Source organism: Lepisma saccharinum, chromosome 25 (genome assembly GCF_977018435.1).
Source record: "Lepisma saccharinum chromosome 25, izLepSacc3.1, whole genome shotgun sequence".
Taxonomy (NCBI): domain Eukaryota; kingdom Metazoa; phylum Arthropoda; class Insecta; order Zygentoma; family Lepismatidae; genus Lepisma; species Lepisma saccharinum.
In genome coordinates, this window is record NC_139253.1 from 32,482,573 (window position 1) to 32,503,929 (window position 21,357).

General features: G+C 37.1%; 1 protein-coding gene across 4 annotated transcripts in view; it reads left to right on the top strand.

Moving 5' to 3' along the window:
• Window positions 1-21,357, top strand: part of GEFmeso (Guanine nucleotide exchange factor in mesoderm) — a 486,781-nt gene that overhangs the window by 461,644 nt on the left and 3,780 nt on the right. For all 4 annotated transcript variants that reach the window (XM_083112043.1, XM_083112042.1, XM_083112044.1 and 1 more), the window contains 9 exons: window positions 8,822-8,922; window positions 9,582-9,698; window positions 10,206-10,356; window positions 11,755-11,916; window positions 12,673-12,828; window positions 15,100-15,195; window positions 16,369-16,498; window positions 17,413-17,570; window positions 20,971-21,108. In XM_083112043.1, the coding sequence (XP_082968169.1) occupies window positions 8,822-8,922; window positions 9,582-9,698; window positions 10,206-10,356; window positions 11,755-11,916; window positions 12,673-12,828; window positions 15,100-15,195; window positions 16,369-16,498; window positions 17,413-17,570; window positions 20,971-21,108 (1,209 nt within the window). The remainder of the gene's footprint in view (window positions 1-8,821; window positions 8,923-9,581; window positions 9,699-10,205; window positions 10,357-11,754; window positions 11,917-12,672; window positions 12,829-15,099; window positions 15,196-16,368; window positions 16,499-17,412; window positions 17,571-20,970; window positions 21,109-21,357) is intronic.

Genomic DNA, 21,357 nt, shown 5'->3' on the forward strand with positions numbered 1-21,357 from the left:
TTGGAACTCTAAACCTAGCGCTCCTAACCTATGATTCCGCTTAGTCCTCATAATGCATATGTGTTTAGGTTAGGAGGGCCAGGTTTAGACTTTTAGCAATTAGTCTTAGTGATAGCTGGATATCCCCGCATTAGATTCATATGTATACAAACATACACGCATACATGCAGTGTACTAAGTAATCAACAGTCGATACCTTCTGCTTGCTTTATTAAAAAGTTAACCCCACGGCACAAAAGCCCTTTAAGAGCCAAAGGCTGCTATACACCGTCCCAGCTAACTGTAGAGCAGGCAAACGAAATCAAGTCTCTGCGCAAGTAGTGACGCGAGACGGCTCCACCAATGAACACGTGAGAGGAACGGAATTGCGTGGAGTGGGGGAAGGCGACCGCCTTCCCAGCAGCGTGTACCGCTTCGTTCTGGACACTCGAAGGATGGCCAAACGGATCCGGATCCGAAAGTTCCGGATCTGGATCCGGATCCGAGAATTTCGGATCCGCGGATCCGGATCCGGATCAGGAAGTTTCGGATCTGGATCCGGATCCGAGAGTTTCGTATCTCAATCCCATTATAATATTACCACACCTTAAAAGGTATGATCTTCGATTACAAAGAATTTTTTCGTTAGTCCTACAATAATTTTTTTCAAGTGTTGTTCCTAAAATACTTTGCTACGCATCGGCTAACACACTCGTGCACACATGTCAGAGGTGATTTTGTAAATGCCATTGAAACGAGTATGTATTCATTCGAATGTATTGGAAATGAAAACACACATAAATGTGAGACATTCCATTCCAGGATGAAACCTTTAACACATATAACAAGATAGAAATGTTATACAAAAATTGTACAATTGTTCTACAGTTACAGTTCTACAAATTAAAATAAAACATTATAATATATGCAGTGTTATATAATTACAAAGTGTAAGACTAAGAAGGGAGGTTATCTAAGTGTCCCCCTCCGATTTCCATGAAACTTGGCAGTATAGTGGGGCCCAAAGGAAGAATTACGTGTTTTTTTGTTTCAGATAAATAACAGTTTTAGGGGGCAAAACCCCCTGAAATGTCAAGATGAGGACAAATTGAAGTGAGGATCTGACCCCTGTGTCCGCCTCCGATTTCCATGATACTTGGCAGGTGTGTGTATAAATGGGCCCAAATGAAGAAATACGTGTTTTTTTTTTGTTTCAGCTAAAAAACTGTTTTAGGGGGCAAAACCCCCTCAAATGTCAAGATGAGCCCGATCCTGTGTCCGAGTGGTTAGCACATCGCGCTGCGACGCCAAGGGTCCCGGGTTCGAATCCCGGTCGGGCTTGGTTGTTTGTGAATGTCCATTCATCAATTTCATCATTTCATCACTCATCCCCATCTTCGCAAATTAGCCAAGAGGCACAAAACGCGAAGTAAAATAAACTAAATCAATCAATCAATCAAATGTCAAGATGAGGACAAATTGAAGTGAGGATCTGACCCCTGTGTCTCTCCGATTTCCATAAAACTTGGCAGGTGTATAGTAGGGCCCAATGGAAGAAATACGTGTTTTTTTGTTTCAGCTAAAAAACGGTTTTAGGGGGCAAAACCGCCTCAAATATCAAGATGAGGGCAAATTGAAGTAAGGATCGGACCCCTGTGTCCCCCTCCGATTTCCATGATACTTGGCAGCTGTGTGTATAAACGAGCCCAAATGAAGAAATACGTGTTTTTTTTTGTTTCGGCTAAAAAACTCTATTAGGGGGCAACCCACCCCCCCTCAAATGTCAATATGAGGACAAATTTAAGTGGGCATTTGACTTATGTGTCCCCCTCCGATTTCAATGAAACTTGGCAGGTGTATAGTGGGGCCCAAAGGAAGAAATACGTGTTTTTTTTTGTTTCAGCTAAAAAACTGTTTTACAGGGCGAAACCCACTCAATTGTCAAGATGAGGACAAATTGAAGTGGGGATCTGATCCCTGTATCCCCATCCGATTTGCATGAAACTTGGCAGGTGTGTGTATAAACGGGCCCAAATGAAGAAATACGTGTTTTTTTGTTTCGGCAAAAAATTTGTTCTAGGGGGCAACCTCCTCTCAAATATCAAGATGAGGACAAATTGAAGTGGGGATCTGACCCCTGTGTTCCCCTCCGATTTCCATGAAACGTGGCAGGTGTATAGAGAGGCCGTATGCCCCCTGTTTCTTCCTATGCCATATTTACGTGGTTTCGGGGTCAGATCTCCACTTCAATTTCTCATCATCTTGACATTTGAGGGGGGAGGAAATAAAATCACACATAAATGTGAGACATTCCATTCCAGGATGAAACCTTTAACACATATAACAAGATAGAAATGTTATACAAAAATTATACAATTGTTCTACAGTTACAGTTCTACAAATTAAAATAAAAAAGTTCTGGATCTGGATTTCGGATCCGCTAGGATCCGGATCTGGCCATCCCTACTATACACCTGCCACGTTTCATGGAATTCGGAGTGGAACCTAGGGGTCAGATTCCCACTTCAATTTGTCCTCATCTTGACATTTGAGAGGAGGTTGCCCCCTAGAACAAATTTTTTGCCGAAACAAAAAAAACACGTATTTCTTCATTTGGGCCTTGCAAGTTTCATGGAAATCGGAGGAGGAGACTTAGACCTCCCTTGTAAGTGTATTAATTAATTACAAATCGCGCACGCGCGCACACACACTATATATATGTGTGTGTGTATGTATATTATATATATATATGTATATTAGCAGGTAACAATATGTTATAAGCACATTCTTACTTTCCAAAGAAGCGCATGTGGGATGGCAAAACGGATCCGGATCCGAAAATTCCGGATCAGGATCCAAAAGTACCGGATCCGGATCCGAAAGTTTTGGATCCGAATCCGAAAATTTTGGATCCGGATCCGAAAGTACCGGATCCGGATCCGAAAGTACCGGATCCGGATCCGAAAAATTTTAGGATCCGGATCTGGCCATCCCTACACTCGATTTCCCTCGCTTCTCTGACGCTATGCTCTGCCTTGCTCCACAGTTAGCTGGAACAGGGTATAAGTGGCTTTTCAATGGCTGGCATGTAGTCAGCGCGTCGGGTTCCATCGCCGCTGTTACCTGCCTGTATAGATCCGAACCCCGCACACCCTACTTCGTTTTTTCAAGTACCTCCTCAGTTAATGCTGGCTGCTGGTTCAACACCTAATTTTTTTGGAGTCCAACTCAGGACCACTTACATCAAAGGTCAGAGTCGTAATCAACTCACTCCAAAACTTATTAGAGATATAAGTAGGTTGATTGGGGACTGACTAATTGATTGATTTTACTTCGCTTTTTGCCACTTTTGGCTAATCGTGAAGATGAGGATGAATTGTGATAAGATTAAATGAATGAAGGGACAATCACAAACAAACATGGACGACACACAAGCCCCACACAGGATGGAGGGCGCCAGAGCTTCGTTGGCCTGCAAGACTACAATTACCGGGGTGTACTACGTGGAGGAGAGGGTGACTTTGGGTGGTACACCCACCCTGTAGTCCAAAAAAAGGAGGTTATAATCTTAATCCCCCCCACGGTGCGACCATGTGGATTATATCTTACAGCTTATGGCTCATATTCCGAAGGCCCTAGGTTCAGTCCTCGCTGCTATCCATTCTGACGGATTCTTCCATGGTTTTCCTCAGTTCCTCCAAGCGAATGCTACCTACGGTGGCCGTTCCTGACCACCTCCATGGTTACCACAGACTGGTACGACGTCAGGAGTCCCGGGATCGAATCCCGGCATGGACGTAGGCGTTCTTTGTTGGTGTCACTTCATCATATCATCACTCACCCTCATCGTCGCGAATAGCCAACACTCACCCTCATCGTCGCGAATAGCCAAAAGTGGCAGAAAACCGACGTAAATAAGCTAATTCAAGCAATCAACCTTGGCCCTTTCATTTCGCCGCCCTTGCACCTCCCTGTCACGGTTAACCCTTGAGTGCAATGAGTCAACAAACGAAAATGCTTATGTGCCCCGAGCGCTCAAGAACAAAGGAATATGAGATAATGAATGAAGCCAGTTTGTATGCTGCAAACGAATGTTAATTTTTCTTTACCCTTCCGTCATCCATTTTTCTGTCAAGGAGTTGTAGGGCGGCCCAAGTTCAAGAGCTCCAATTCAATTTCTGTTGCCCTTGAGGGCGACTGCCAGCAAGAAGCGAGCCGACAAGACGTGACGTCATAACAGGGCTCTGTCTTTGTATCGTGTTTCCGGCTGTGAGTTTTTCCACTTCCCTTCGGAATCCAAGTGCTTATTAAACACTTCTGAGTATGTGTGTGTGGGAAGAGACGCATGTAGGGGAGACTTTTTAGTTACATCGGGCGGAGGGGAGTGGTAAGGAATAGGGAAGGCTTGAACACATGGGCCAACATCCGTGGCGGAGTGGTTAGCACGCCGCACTACGACGCCAGGGATCCTGGGTTTGAATCCCGGCCCGGGCATAGGTGTTCTTTACGAGTGTCCCTTCATATCACTCATTCACATCCTCGTGATTAGCCAAAACTGGCAGAAAAGCGACTTAAAATAAAACAACAAAATCAATCAATTGAACACATGGATAGGTTGTGAATTTTTATCTAAAGTCGCTCCAAGAAGATAAACATATTTTCTTGTAGCTAATAATTGAACATCATTGAGTCGCAAAGTTCCCCAAGTCAGAGGCGGGCACGTATCTGTAATGTTGGAGTACGCAGTATAGGTGTATTTATTTCTTGCTGATAAAACATTATTGTGCACAAAGCATGGCCGCAAAATGTTATTGTTCTAAAAATATATTTGCCCGTAAGATTTATTTGCTCAAAAATATTTTTGGTTGCAAGATTTAATTGCTCTAAAATATTTTTGGTCTCAAGAATTAATGGCTCTAAAATATTTTTAGCCTCAAGATGTAATTGCAAAATAGGTCAATGACGAAATAGTTACCGTATTGTAAATATTCTGTATTCTCCTAAGTATATTTGCTTGTTTGCTACATTACTCTATATAGAAGCAACAACCAGAAAGTGGCAATGTACCCTGCACCAGGTTGAATAGCATTCATATTTTTGTGAAGATGTCTCATATTTCACATTGAAGACGGAAATTCATGGTCAACCCAAGCCCGGACACATTATGCTGTATAACAGCGTCATACATAACATTTGCTTTGTTGGTACCAGCTGTTCTTTTCAACAGATAATAGTTGCACAGTTTGTTAGGAAAGTTAGCGCAAGTACAAGAACGTTATGCTGTTAGAAGCGGTCTAGAACTATAGACACTCATCAGATGCATTGAAGCCCTGTGCTTCGTGAAGAGGATGTAACGTGGAAGCCAAGTAATAAACAAGCGAAGCAACACAGTTTATTACTGTTAAGGTGGACGTAAAACTGAGCTTTTATTTCCATGGCCTTGATAAGAACGTAGGCTGGCATCATCGCCTCAAGGTCAACAAGGCTTGGGCTGCATAAATTAATGAATTGCAAAATGTGTCAACAAAGGGTGAACTGCCACGCTAATGATATGCTTTGGAAACATTGTTATTTCTTTCTGTCCTCTGGGCGATTCAGTTGTTCGTCTAATTGATTATTCAATGAATTGGAGCTGAGTATTCTTTCACACACACACAACAACGTAGATGTTCTTTTGTCATGGTATCACAGTAGTTTCTCTGTTGATGTAACATTTATTTTCAACTGCATCCCGCCAATGACCGCCAGAGAACTCGTTCGGAACATATTGGACGAAATACGGGGTAATTAAAAATGATCCACCCGATTTCAAGTTGCCACATATTTTGAATTTGCAACATCACAGTGATGAGTGATACGTCAATTTAGAGAGAAGTCATGCAGTTTCATATCATACGTTGTAAATGCTCATGTGACTTCCTTTAGCAACACAAGCGACCAGTGGCGTAGGAACGTTTTTGATTTGGGGGTACAAAGTTCAGCCTCAATGTGTGTGTGTGTGTGTGTGTGTGTGTGTGTGTGTGTGTGTGTGTGTGTGTGTGTGTGTGTGTGTGTGTGTGTGTGTGTGTGTGTGTGTGTGTGTGTGTGTCTGTGCAGCACACCGGCTATTTTATTAAATAAAAAAATTGCAAATCCTTCTTGCTTCCAATATAAAACATTATTCAAAATAATTGTATTTTTTAAATATTAGTTTCTCTCTCCAGGGGCGGCGCCAAGAGGTGCACCCCTTAATTTTCTTCCGCGCCCCTTTCTGCGCCCCTTTCAGCGCCCCTTTTCAAAACCTATTTTCAACCTAAAATGCTGTTAACTCTTTTCAGAGAGAAAAAAAAACTTTGGAATAATCAAAAGTGGTTTCTGGCAACTAAACATTTGTTTAGAGGCGATAAACAAATGATTGTTCACCAGTATTAAACGATCTTTAGTAATCGTGCACATGTGCTTATAGTTACCAAATAATTTGTTCAAAATTATTAACTTTACTAAATGCTACTTTTTTTTAGTTTCCGGATAGCTTAACCAAACGCGTTTTGTTAATTAAACCAAATCAGTTTTTTTTCTTTCTGTGTTGCAGTGTCATTTACGTTATGACTTATGATAACCATTGAGCATATAATATTAAGTATTGGAGAGAGACTATTATTATTGTATACTACAGGCAAGTCATTGATGTTAATCTGAAAGAAACCATGTTTACTTCTTTGTACAGTCGACCATGTTGTATTCAAAGCAACAACCAACAATGGTTATTACTATTAGCATACTTTCACAGAAGCCTACTGAAAGTTGATTGCTATTTGATGGCTAAAGCATACATGCATGGTTCATTTTTCTTTTACTTTGAACATTGCACTCCCAAAATTTCATCCCGCACTCCCTCAGCAGCCCTAGATGGTTAATCCTGGCGCCGCCACTACCTCTCTCCTCTCTCTTTCTTTCTTTCTGTCTCTCTCTATTTCTGTCGCTCTTTCTACCACCCTATTTGTGGTCTCAGCCTGGCCCTGGTTATGCACAAGGATTGTTTTGCAAGAGCACAAATATGAAATTAATCAAAAGAACCACATATGGAAAACTGTTGGGATTACTGCACAAGTAAACAGATTTCCACGTTTAGATCTTTGCAGATGCGGAAAGTTTGGTTCAGCGAATATTGACCTTCCTTGAGTCTGGTCAGTGCTGTTCACTTTGGCATCATTCCACCAACTCCCTCGAAGTCCATACACGTGTATAGCGAGCCACAAGAAATATCAACATCTCGTAAAAGCACATCGAAGGCAAACATCCGGAGCAGTGCACATTTCCCTGTCGGGAACGTTCTCATGCCATGTACAATAAACAGATCATGGCGGAAGCCTACAACATCAATATCTGCAGGCAAAACTTCGCCGAGATTCCAGTGTGTGAGAATGCCCACGTGGATGTGTTCACGTGCAAAGGTTTCTGGCATTTAAGATTTTTATCACTAGTTCAATTCAACGCAGCTTCATTCTTCCTTGAACACATTAATGCATTCACACTTGGAGGAGGAGGTGTGAATGGCCTATACGTATCAACTCATTCATGTTAGAAGCAAAATTAAACATTTCTGGAACACTGTATACAATCTGTTGCAATTGATTTTGGTTTATTTTACGCCAGTTTTCCTACTTCTAGGTTAATCGCGATGATTCATGGCTTACTTAGGACTCGAAACCAGAACCCTGAGCATCAGTGGCGGCGATTGGGTTCCAAAACAAAGGGGGGAGGGCAATGGTACTTTACTTTCCTTTGGTTGGTAAATAAGGTTAAGCATAGTGGGGGAGGGCAAAAGTGGTAAAAAGTGGGTGCCAACTGCCCCCACGCCCCCCCCCCCAATCGCCGCCACTACATACGCTAACCCACGGCCGTATTTATACAGAAATAATGGGTAGGGTTCAACTTACTGCAGCCCAAGGATGGTTGGATTTCAATCGTTATAATTTGTAACTAATCATTTATTATTAATGAACAGTTTTAAATTATAACCAATAAAATTTTCTCTCTGAGCAGTTTGGATGTAAATATCAACTTGATATAGGCCTACATGAATTATTTTAACCATAAAAATATGTTCTTCCATTTCACGTCGTTAGAGTTTGGATTAAAATCACTCAAAACCTTATGAACCAATGTCATGTTTTGAGCAATTTTGAGATGATGTTGATTTGATTGCACAATTAGTGAAAAATGTTTACTAAACCAATGGGAGGGGAGTTGCACCCATTAAATACTCTCCTTGTATTCGGCCATGCATTAACCACTTCACCACAGAGACCACCAACCTTAGGCCAATCCAGAAATGACACCTCTCAAAATCTAGCTATGAATAACAATAGATATGGGAATATGACTTACATGTGTCTTTCTTTCCTTCATGCAATTATGAGCAAAAATCATAAGAGTTAATGGCAATCGCCTAACAGTTATAAAAAGTCATCTGATCCCTCCCAAGAGAAGGTTGTTAATATGCCACTGACTAAAATAAAATGCATTTATTTAATGTACTGTGTAGTAATTATCATAATCTTGTCCATAGAGCTAATAAATTTAATGGTAAGGTCATATTGTAAAACAATTAATGCAATTCAACAGAACCAAGATCAATTAAGATATGAATAAGCATGCATTAGTTAATTTAGAATGTAGCATTTCCATTAAATTAAGCATTATTAACATTATCTCCACACACCATTGCACTATCCATTTTGCAGTGTACAAGTTAAATATTGTAGACTTACATCAGTTTCACTAAAGAAATGCAATTCCATTATCAATAGTTGAATTTTTTTATTTGACTCACTCATATCTTATTTTCTTTCCCTTCTAGGGCTACTTACATCGGTGGCAAGCATGTGAACACTGTCCAATCGAAAAACAGCAAGTCAACGAACTCTTCAGTAATATTGAAGCAATATATAGGTTTAACAGGTAAGTAGGGCGAAGTATTCTATGCAGCACTTGAAATTGAAATTGATGGTGAGTGGTGTTGGGATGTCTGCTGAAGTCCGGAACTAGATTGGACATGTGCCTGTGGTTTAACTACTATATGGGATTTAGCATTGCTTCTTTGATTCTATGAATGAAAATATCTTATAAAAAATGTTTTAATAACAATTGGCCATCCCTTTTTGTAGTATATTTTGTGTTAAAGGTCTTCTATCTTGTTGCAGATAAGAGAAAAGGTGGATCACACATTAATATTTTCAGTGAAGGAAATGTCTTCATTTGTCGAAATATTTTTGTATGTTATTTATTTATTTTCTAGGCACTAGAACCACCAACTATGGCAATATTCCTTAATTCGAGCATGTAACACATGATCAGAATTTTTGTAAATCTTTCAGATTAACACAATAAAATGTAATTTTATACTTCCTATTTAAGTTACAAATATTTAAAATAAATATACATCTAGTTGAAATGGACTCTTCATTTTTAGGAAAATGAAAAACAATTTTATACACAATGTTAAAATCATAAAAAAATGGATTTCATATTCATCCTCAAGTGTCAATGTATTCATATTATCAGTAGTTCTACCTCACTACTTAATTACTGAATCTCTGACGCATCTTTTCTCTTTATAGTGCATTTTTACAAGAGCTCGAACAATGTGGAATGGATCCTGTAAAAGTTGCAAGAACATTTGTGAAACACAACAATGGATTTTCTATTTATACTGATTACTGCACTAACTACCCTAGGTGAGTTGGAACCAAATGTACAGTTCTATTTGAAAGCGTGGTGTGGTATTGGAATAATTTCTTTTACATGCAGCTTTAGTATTGTTGATCTTCTAGAAAAGTATATGACAGGAGCTATGATGAAATCTGTTTTTGTATTGTAAAGTTGTTTGGAAATTTAATTCACATTGTTGGGAACCTTATTTGAGTTGAGACTTATTTTGTAGAGTCTGAAACTTGCCTCTAACCATCACTCATATTCACCATCATGAAGAGCAAAAAATTGGTAGAATATCAATGCTAAGAAATAAAATACAAATGTATGGGTTACTAGACTCATCTCCACCTAGAAGAATGCTATATCATTGCATTTGACTATACACATGTTAAAACATAAATTCACATAAGGAAAATGCGTATCATACAATAATTTTTCTGATATTAGATTACAATTAATTGATTCTTCAAGATTTTGTTTTGTAGTGTCACAATCCACTTACAATTGTATGCACATTTATACATTTTTAGAACGGTGTCTGTACTCACTGAACTGATGCGACAAGAAACTACAGTTCGACTTTTTAGAGAAAGGCAGTCAGCGTTACAACACACACTTCCTCTTGGCTCCTATCTATTGAAACCTGTGCAAAGGATATTGAAATACCATCTTCTGTTGCAGGTAATTGAACATACTTTTGTATTTCAAAGCAGATATTAGTTATCATATGAAAGTATGGTGTTTTCTTTTGAAATTAAATACTAAAGTTTCATTTCTTGTGTGTTTTCATTCTTTTGCAGATCCATATTATTCTCTTGAACCTGAGGCATTTAAAAGGTGTATTAACAAATTCATTAATTATAAATGAGAAATGCTGGAGTGTGATGCTGATCACATCACGTTCAGTATGCCTGTACCTTTATGGCATGGTGAAATGCATGAGGAATAGCTTTATGAATTAATATAACATAAAGGAAGTCATTTCAGTAATCATTTTCTTTTTCATTTGAAACTTTATATAATATACTTCCTTTTTTCTTATCTCAATATGTACTTCTTAACTATCTTTGAATCATACTTTATTCTAGAGTTTGAAATTTGAGTCATGCATGTATTCATACGTAACTAGGGTGACCAACTTTCAACCATGAATTTAAGGGACATTTCCAACTTTTCGCGAAAAATTTTGCTCATTTTTAGCGGTTCGGCGTAACTCCAGCAGATGTTCGTGGGATAGATAATATTACATAAAGGAATTAATTTACATTTCTAACCTATGTATTTGTCAACTGATGCTGCACAACCAAGCATTTATTTTATTTTGTGCAAATTTCAAAAAAAATTTACAACTATACTCACAATTGATTGCTTCTTACAGTTTGCCAAACTCGTATCATATCAGAATGAATTTAAATTTTGTGATCTACATTGTTAATGAAAGATACGAGAGAAATAGAATGCTAATACAAGAGCCGGGAGGATTAAAAAAAAAAAATAGCTCTAATACGGGAGTTTCTGGGAAATACGGGAGAGTTGGTCACCCTATATGTAACTCAATAAATATACTGTATTGATTTTTAGCAATTTTGGTTGCCATATAGTATAAGGAGATACACTAATGTCAAATTTGATCAACAGAATAAAGGTAATTATGTAATGAAGAAACAAATTTAAATTATGTAATCACATATGGTGACATGTTTAATGCCCTAAGTTTCATATGATTTCCATGACTGTGAATGGCTGTGATCTTGGTTATGTATTAATTTTTAAATATTTGTGTATATTTTCTTTCATAAAGCGTTGGTTTTTCCCTTCATATAGTATCATAGATGTGACTAGGAGTTAATTTAGAAGGTGACAGGAGGGGATATCTAAATTGACATATTGTTATGCACAAATTAATATATTAAAACAGAAATTAAATCCCGAAGGGGAAGGAGAGGGGTCATTTGGTTAATCATGCCCCTTCTAGTTATGCCTATATGGGATTAATTTTGAAAATAATGCAGAAGAAAATATCAGTATCAAAATTATCATCACTTATAGAAATGTATGAATCTTATTTCACCTTTCCAGAATATTGTAAAACATTATCCACGGGAAGCAAATGGTTACAATGACATTGTTGATGCCTTGTCTACAATGACTGGAATTGCTCATCATATCAACGAAATGAAGAGGAGGCATGAACATGCTGTTCGAGTTCAGGAAATTCAAAGTCTTTTGTATGGGTGGGAGGTAAGTGTGTTTATGTATTTGTACCCATGTTCTTATATTTCATCCACTGAGAGTGTAAACGTTCCATTCCCAGTTTGTAAACACATAGAGATATTTTGGCTGTGGCTATTTAGGATGAAATTGTGTCATATACACTATTGTCCAATACCCTCATACAACCAATATTGATATTGAGGGTATTTTTGGTTTATCTTCAAAATTTGGCAACTGAAAATTTTGTATGTCAATTTTTTTTTTGGATAATCCTGATAAACTGACAATTTGAACATAATAAAATTGCTGTATAGTTATTTTATCAATTGTTATTATACATTCCAGTCTGCTTAAGAAGAAAATGTGGACTGTGCTAATTATAATTGTTTTTAGTACAATTCTATCTGTATATAAACATCTGCAAACTTATTAAGGAGAGTAAAAGTTAGTTATTGAAAAACTAGTGAAAGTTGTTCAACAAGTGATCAAACCACTCTCTGGTCAAACTTCAGTTTTTCACTGACTTTTAAAAAGTTATTGCAGTTCTTTGTGAGCCATAAACTATTAAAAAAAACCTTGTTGAAGAAGAAATTTGTAATCTATTTTGTGTCTAAACTAATTGTTATTTTCTGTGAAAATTACGATCAGAAGACTGTTCTATTAAATTGTGATACTTCAAATTCATTTCATGTAGGTATATTTTCTATTTATGTCCAAAATATCCACTAACATATGAATTACAATGAGAACACTAAGTATTTAATTTTTTATTGATATTTCCAGGGAGAAGATCTTACAACGTTTGGTGAGTTATGCGCAGAGGGGACTTTTAGGATGTATGGTGCTAAAGCTCTAAGACATGTCTTCTTGTTTGACAAGATGCTGCTTATCACAAAGAAGAAGGAGGAAGGCATACTCAGTTACAAAACACACATCATGGTAAGTATTATTGAACCAGTGATGGCATCCGGGGAAAAAATAGTGGAGAAGCAGCAGGAAGAGGGGATTGATATTGTGTTTTGCTTCTCTTTAATTCTCACGTTCAAATCCCAACCTGGCTGTGAGTATTTTTGTGAATATCCCTTCATCACTTTCATCAAATCATCACTCACCTTGTCGTCACAATTAGCCAAATGTGGCAGAAAGTCGACATCATCATCATCCTTTGCCGTTTCCTGCCTCTGGCTGGGTCGACATAGAAGTTAAGCCTCTCCAGTTTTTCCTAGTCTTCCACCACTCCACTCTTTCCACAGTGTTCCAATCTTGTCCTCTTCTCCTAACGCTCCACTATCTGCTCTTTCCATCAACATCTTGGTCTCCCCCTTGGCCTTATTCCCACTGCTTGTGCATGGTAAGCTCTTACTGGTAGTCTTTCTGCATCCATCCTGTTCATGTGTCCGAACCACCTCATCTGTGCCTGATCTATCCTGTCCTGAAACTTCACTACACCCACTGTCTGTCGGATCTCCTCATTCCTTATTCTATCCCTTCTAGTCTTCCCCAATGTACTTAAAAATTTCATCTCCACTGCCTGCATCTTTCTTTTGTCTCTCTCTGTCATTGTCCAAGTCTCTGCTCCATACATAATTATTGGCACATAGTATGTGTTGTATATTACCTTCTTGCATTTCATAGATACATCCCTGTTCCATATTAATCTTCGAACACTTTGCTGTAGGCCACTACCCATTTGTCCTCTTCTGTTTATCTCCTCATCTATTCTTCCACTTCTCTCAATTATGCTTCCTAGATATTTGAAGCTCTCCACTACCCTCAACTCTTCCGTGTACATCTTTATTCTTGGTTCATTTCTGGCTCTGTTTCTTGTTGTTATTATCACCTCGCTCTTTTCTGCACCGAATATCATTCCTGCTCTTCTGATTTCCTCATTCCAACTATCAAGCTGTCTCTGTACTTCTTTTTCCCTGTTCCCCCATATTACTAAGTCATCAGCAAACAGGACCTTCATCTCTTCCTCTCCTATCTTCTTCCCCACCTCTTCATTCATTTTTGTAATTATGAAGAGCAGTGGGGAAAGAGCACTTCCCTGTTTTTAGTCCATTACTTATACTGAACCACTCCGTTCTTTCCACTGGTGTCTTCACACAGCTCTGGTTGGTCTTGTATGTGCTCTGCACTCTACACACTATCTATTCCTCGACTCCTTTCTCTCTTAGAGCCTTCCAAATCTTTGTTCTGTCCATGCTATCATATGCATTTTCTATATCTAGGAATGCCATAATCAAATAATTTCCATACTCGTAGTGCCTTTCCTGCATTTGCCTTATGGTGAATTATCAGATCTCCTGTTGATCTGCCTCTTCTAAATCCATACTGTTTCTCTATCTTGTTCATCTCCGTTACTTCCATTATTCTTTTCTCTAATATTTTCGCATACACCTTTGCTGAGTGGCAAAAGGCTGTCGATGGATATCTGTGGTATTTGCTGAGTATGTCCATGCCACTGGACACCCTCCACACCCTGATAGCCTTGCTGCCTCGGTCCGGTACTGCTTACTTGGGTTTCCCCTTATTTGCATCTCCCCCTCATATCTGAGAGTTTCACTATCTGCCACCTGTGACCCGTCCAGTAGCTGAGGCTCGCACTGGAAAATCGACATAAAAGTTACAAATACATACATGTATATTTGTCTTGTTTCAAGATAGATACAAATTAATATAATACAGTTAATTTTAGTGGTTTTTATTATATTTCTCAGTGTAGAGTGACTAGCCATGTAAGGTTGTGTGTTGTGTGTGTTTATCTTGGTGTAAGCTTGAAAAAGTTCTGGGAAACCAGGACAAAACATCACAGAAAAAATAAAAACCACTAAAAAAAAACTGTATTAGATTATTTTGTATCTACAAAAAGGGATTATGCGAACCTTTAAAAAGAACATTGTTTCAAAATATATTTATATTCCTTTTCTACTTCATTGGCAATGCACAGTGTTGAGCAAAAAAAAAATCTAAAAATTGCCCGTAACTAATTCTGGCTTTCTAGGTCACCACACTAACCACTAAACCATAGAAGATGGTTATGTAAGTTAGTTAATTCAAAGCCCAGTCTGTGGAATATTAAAGGCAATATACATTTATTAAGCACCATTTTGAAAGAATCATCACATCATTTGTGCAGTGTGTTTTAGTAGATTATATATATATTGTGTCTATTGTGATAATACAATCTACATTTTTTGCTTTCTACAGTGCTCAAACTTGATGCTCATAGAAAGTGTGCCGAGAGAACCTCTCAGTTTCCATGTTATTCCTTTCGATAATCCAAGACTTCAGTATACTCTCCAGGTAAGAATAAATTATTTTATTTAGTGATTTTATCACTATTTCTGAGTTTTTGTAAAGGAATTGTGTAGTCATGGGAATTTGCTACCCATAGTGATTGAATGAAAAACCATAAATAACCTGTAGAACTGGATCTGCCCAGATACACTCCTAGAAAATTCAGGAAAATATGTACATTGCATTAACTACTGTTTAGGAAATATGCTTATGTCATCATGATATTATTACAAATATTCAGACAATAAATACTAAAGACATTTTTCCAGCATGGTTTTTCACAAGAAAACAGTTTCACAATCATGGAGTTTGAAGACTTTCTGACACCACTTTCTAAAAGAAACAAAGGAAAAGTTAAGAAAAGTGACAGGTAACTGTCCCCCCAATATCCCCCAAGGAATCCCTCAACAGGCTAATCACGTATGGTAAAAGTACAAAACCTAATTTTGTCACAGTTAGTACTTTTGATTTGCAATGTAAGTTGTGTGAAAGTTCAAAAATGCATGCTTTCACACTTAAATATATATACATATCTGAGGCCTATATACTCCAGGCCTAATATTACACTTAAAATGTATTCTAAACACTTAAATATCAATAAAAAATAGTTCTTTTCATTGATTTATAGGGTTAAATCATGTTGTGAAAATTTAAATTTACATGGAAACATCGTACGAGAATTATGATCAAAATAGTGATTGAATATGATAAAAGTTTCCTCTGATATTAAAGCTGGTTTTTGGTAGGTCTAATATGAACACCAGAGATATGGAAATGGAAAGAAACAACTTCAAAATTTATCTTTATTGAATCCAGTAACATTACATAAGATATAAATCTATTGGTTATTAATCACCACATCATATATTGTGACTGTTTAGGATGGAAAAACTAGATATCTGGTTTTCCAAATCTCTTAAATTCATCTAAAGAATTTGGTTATATCTCTTTATGAGCATTGTATTTGTAATTTTGAAAGAGAGTTGTTAGCTCAATACAGGATGTTCATTGCAGATTATTCAATTCAATTATTCATTATGTTGATATTTTTTGTTAGTTTTACATTGCATCACAAGTAATTAAGTGATACATTGGAAATATATAGTAGTGATGACATGAAAGTGTTTGTGATAATTATAATAATGCTTGCATAATAAAAGTAATTTTCTCTTCGTCTAGGCTAGAAATCTGGAACAGAAGAGAGAGTGGACTTTGCAGTTGAAGAGGGTGATTTTGGAGAATTACAATGCAGTCATTCCTTCTCACGCTCGACAGTTGGTCATGGAACTTGGACAGAACCGAACAGATGGTAATATATTGAATTACATGTCTTTATGTGTATTTATCTTACAAGAATTAAATTGTATATTTACATTTATGTTTCTTTGTTAACATTTTAGAATTACTGATGACATTTTCTTAATATCATTATTTTTGGATATAAAGAATATGATTGATGGCTTCATTGTCTTCAGGCATGTGCGATGAAACCAGAGATACCAGGTTCAAAATCAGGCATGGATGTATGTCATTCTCTTTGTCCAATCACCATTTTATCAGTTCATCATTCATCCTCATCATTGCAATAAACCCAAATTTTAGAATTTTTTTTGCAAAGTAACCAAAATGGGAAATGAATTAGAAAGAATGATGAAGTTTTCATGAATATTAGTGTATGTGATATTATGGGATATTTGAAATCAGTGAGCCCACATAAGAAAACAAATTGGAGACCATTTAATTCTAGTTGTTTCTCAAAAATGAATTTGTTTCTTCAGTTGCTATATTATACAGGGTGGTACAAAAGTCACTTTACACTCCTCAAATGTAAGTGTAGTAATGAAATGAAAGCAACACTTATAATTTGGCATCAGCATTTTACTATTGACATTGGTTGGTATCACTGATAATGAAAGTTTGTTTTGCAGGCTGATTGGTAAGGAAAGAAGACGAGCGAACAAAAGACTATCACTTACATAAAGCAATAAACAAAAATATATGACAATTTAATGTCTGATAGTAACTTTTCATTGCATTCATCACACCTGTTTCCCCTTGCTGTATATAGATAATGCCTAAATAAAAAATCACTGTTTCAAGAATAAATGGGTCCTCTGTTAAGTGTTATAGGTGTAACGCATATTAATACCAGCATATAAAATCAGATTTGTAATTGTAGCATCTGATTGACATTTATAATAAAAATATTTTTAATTTTTCTAGATGAAATCATGGCTGACAAAGGGACCCCTAAGCGCCAACATTCTGCACCGGAGTATCTCGAGAAGAGAAAGCAGGAACGAGAAAGAAGAAAGTCAGAAACTGGGTTGCGGTCGAAATTGAGAAGAAGCAGGAAAGCAGAAATTGGAAGTCCCAAAGAGGTAATATTATAACAAATCCAAACAAATCTTTACTACATCATGTATATTCACAACTGCAATGGGAGTCTCAGGCACATATTCAAGATTTTATGTACAAGTAGGATTTAACCAGTGGTTCTTTCTGACCCTGAACTTAAGATGCTGGCAAATTCCCATTCCTCTCTTTCTTATTGTAACAAATATTTGAAATGTTCTCCAACCACTTTATATTTCATTTAAAGTATTAATGTGCATCGTTCCCTTAGGAACACCGGGATCTTACTAGGACCATTAGATGTCCCTTAAGTTGCGATAGCACTTTGCATCGCACACACTCACTTGGCGATTAACTCTCATGCGAGAGGCAGTGGCGTGCCGAGGATTTTCGAAAGGGGGGCCTTATGTATACTTTGTCTTGGTAGTCAGCCCACATTTTGTCATATTTTCCTACCTTTGATGTTCTTTTTTTAGAGATACTGGGCAAAGGTGGGGGGGGGGGGGGGTTATAACCTCCATCAACCCCACCTTGGGCACGCTACTGGCGAGAGGTTGTACATGAATAGCGTTGAATGGCAAATGAACACACACAAATTGGATTTTAGGTCTCACTAAGATTGTCTCAGCATAATGTTTAGGAAAATACCTGTTTCAACTAGAAGCTGAAGTTCTCTGATGACTTGCAGAATCGTAGAAGAACATAGGCTTGTTCTTACTAGCTTCGAAGTATAGGAAGAGAGTAACAACACCACTTTCCCTGGTGTCAAACCATCATCAGCCCTACAGACTGATGTAAGAAGATTGACCTCTCTCTCGTAGTACTTTTCTGATCTGCTCCTGTCTATCAGAATACACACCATTTATCCTCCAAGGATTGCTGTCGTTAATACCAAGTCGATGCACTTCTTTATTTCCTCAAAGTTGTTTGTTACCTGGTGTTATACTAAGATTGATGTAACACCTTTACTCAGTAATACTTGGAGTTCCTAGCGACTGCTTCCTGGCTGTGATTCTGATAGTTAAGAATCGTAAGTAATTACCTTTCGTGTTCTTAATAAAATATATGATATTGTATAGAAATTATACAAATATATTGGAAGGGTAAGGGAATAACATGGACTGTCACATAATAGCTTAAACAAGAAAATTAATGTTCAATCCACCATGTTTCATTGTTAAAACACAGTGTTCAGTGATGTTCCCATACATGGACATTTCTACTTTTTAACCCTTCATCATTTGAGTTTTATAGTTTCTAATAAAAACATGATCCATTCCTTGCAAGTTGCTAAAATGCACATTTCCTGTTTTTCCCCCTTTCCCTTCATTTATCATTTTAAAAATTAAATTTTTAAAAATTGACTGGCCTTTATGTAGCCTAGTTACTTGAATGGCAGTTCTTTTTTGCCAAAATAGTAGGCTTTTAATTTTTCATTGTCCAGCTCTATTTCAGCCTTTCATTGTACATTCAAAAGACCTACAATCTTCAATTATAAATTAAAAGAAACTAAGAAGATGCACTTCAGACTGACCGTGTTTTTCCACTGGAGTATTAAGACGATACAAATATGCTTGCGTTTGATGATTCTAACCTTTTTTTAAAGTTGAGAATAAACACGTCCAATAGTAAAATTTATTCACCACATCATACACAAGCCTGGTCTGAAATTGCATTGAGTTCTATTCGAAAATGTTTCTCAAAACAATTCCCAACACCATGTTTTCCCTTAACACAATGCTTGATGTGGAAATTCTTATCTGGGGGATGTTTGGTCAAGTTGGGGCTAGCACTGCTATAACATATGTTGACATTATGAGATTAACATAACCACTATCAATCAATTTCTTCTTCTCTATGTATGAAAGCAAAGAAAATCAACTATGTATTTACATATTTTTGCACTGTACTTGCAATAGCTATCGTACAGTAATCATAACACAAATTTAAATATGCAAAAGTACGAATGGAACAAAGTGAAATGCAAGGTGGAATCAAGGACAAGTCCTTGAAAATGAATACAACGCCTTATTTAACACATTGTGGGAGACATTGGGTGAATACTCAGTCATTGTCTGATAAAGCTTTGAAGGCACTGAATCCCACGCCAAAAAACAGCTTGCCTGACCACTGCACTGGGTTTGTACATGTATGATGTTGGCTACTCGAAACACTGAGAATTAAAGAAAAAACATTCAAAACCTTAATGTCACAGTCTATTTATAAAATGAAAGATAGGTTTCCCTTTTTCATTTTACTTTGACACACAACTTACACGTTCAGAGAAAACGCCACTGCATTTAACACCCCTCTTTTCTCCATAATTATAATATTCTATTACACAGCAACGAACTTTCGTCCTTTCTTGTTTTCAAATCCCAGTAGAGGCTCCCTTGCCATCAACTATTAAAAACTGCTCTACTCTTCCAGGATCTTGGAATTTCTCATATGTGCTTGCCAGGTCTTCTTGAAAGTAGTAAATTTCTCATCTTTCCATAGTGAGTATTTCTGTTTGTACCTGATTGTCAGTTTTCTTTCTGTTTTAACGTACCCACAAACTGTTTTTCTTTCACCACAATTACAGCTTGGCTTTTGTCATAACGAGCTTTTCAAATATTTATCTCATTTTGAAGATCCAATTTATGGACAAAGTTAGATTGCATTTAGAAGTTCTCCTAGGACCTAGAGAAAGAGTACCCTACACTGTTACTTGGTTTTTGTTCTTGTTTAGTGGTTTCACAAGTAATTCCTTTTTTTACATTATTATTTCCAAAAATCCAAGCAGCAGGATATGTGTAAATTCATACAGATAAATATGAATGTCCTATGACAATTTCCAAATGTAATTTTTTCAGAATCTGTTTCCCCAAAGCAAGAGATAATTTTGAAAAGTCATATTTAACACCAGGCTACAGTCCAGCTCTGTTCTAATAGCACCATATATCCTGTTTTTACACACGATTCTTAAAGTGTATATACTTAACAATTTTTACAGTTTTGCATGTATTTGTGTGTATGTATGTGTTTACCCCAGTGAGAACTGATCATCTGACACACATGGTCAAGAAAATATTGTTCAGTTGATGTGTAAATAAATATACATATGATTGTTAATGTCAATTTGCAACCCTTCTAATGTATTTAATCCTTCACCAGATTTTTGTGCACTTGCACAGTATAAATATACTCTTTTCAATTCCCAGGTCTCTAGCATACAGTACCCTTGCTAGTCTATGGAACTAGTCACCACATTTTTTGCTTCTGCTGTTCAACTTACACGGAATTGCCTTTAACCAATCATATACAATGGACTCTGTTGCCTGTGAATTTCTGATGCAAGAATTTAATCTAATACTTCAGGAAAGATAACGAGTCCTGCATTATTACATGAAATCTGGTTCTTATTATCATGTTCCTTTTTTGCAGTCTCCAATGTCTCATCGGAGGGGTCGAAGAGCTTCAAGCAGCAGCAGAGATCGCAGTGGAAGTAGAACAAGAAGTGGAAGCCATGAAAGAGACAATCATCGCAAGGAGGATTCACCTGTTGCAAGTTCAAAATCCAAGGTGTGCATCACCGTCTCTATTTAATTCTAATTGTTTAGTTTATTGCTCATACACTATCTCCATTCTTATTACCACACTCCCTGTTGACGATACCTGATGGTTTTGTCAGGCATAGAAATTTCATATAATTGCCCTAAGTAGATATCCACCTTCTTCATAGATATTTATTTCCTATCAAATGTTCCTTTTGTCTTTCTATCCTACAGTCAGTGTTGTCTCAGAGATGTAAAACTGTTTTCCTTGTTGTAT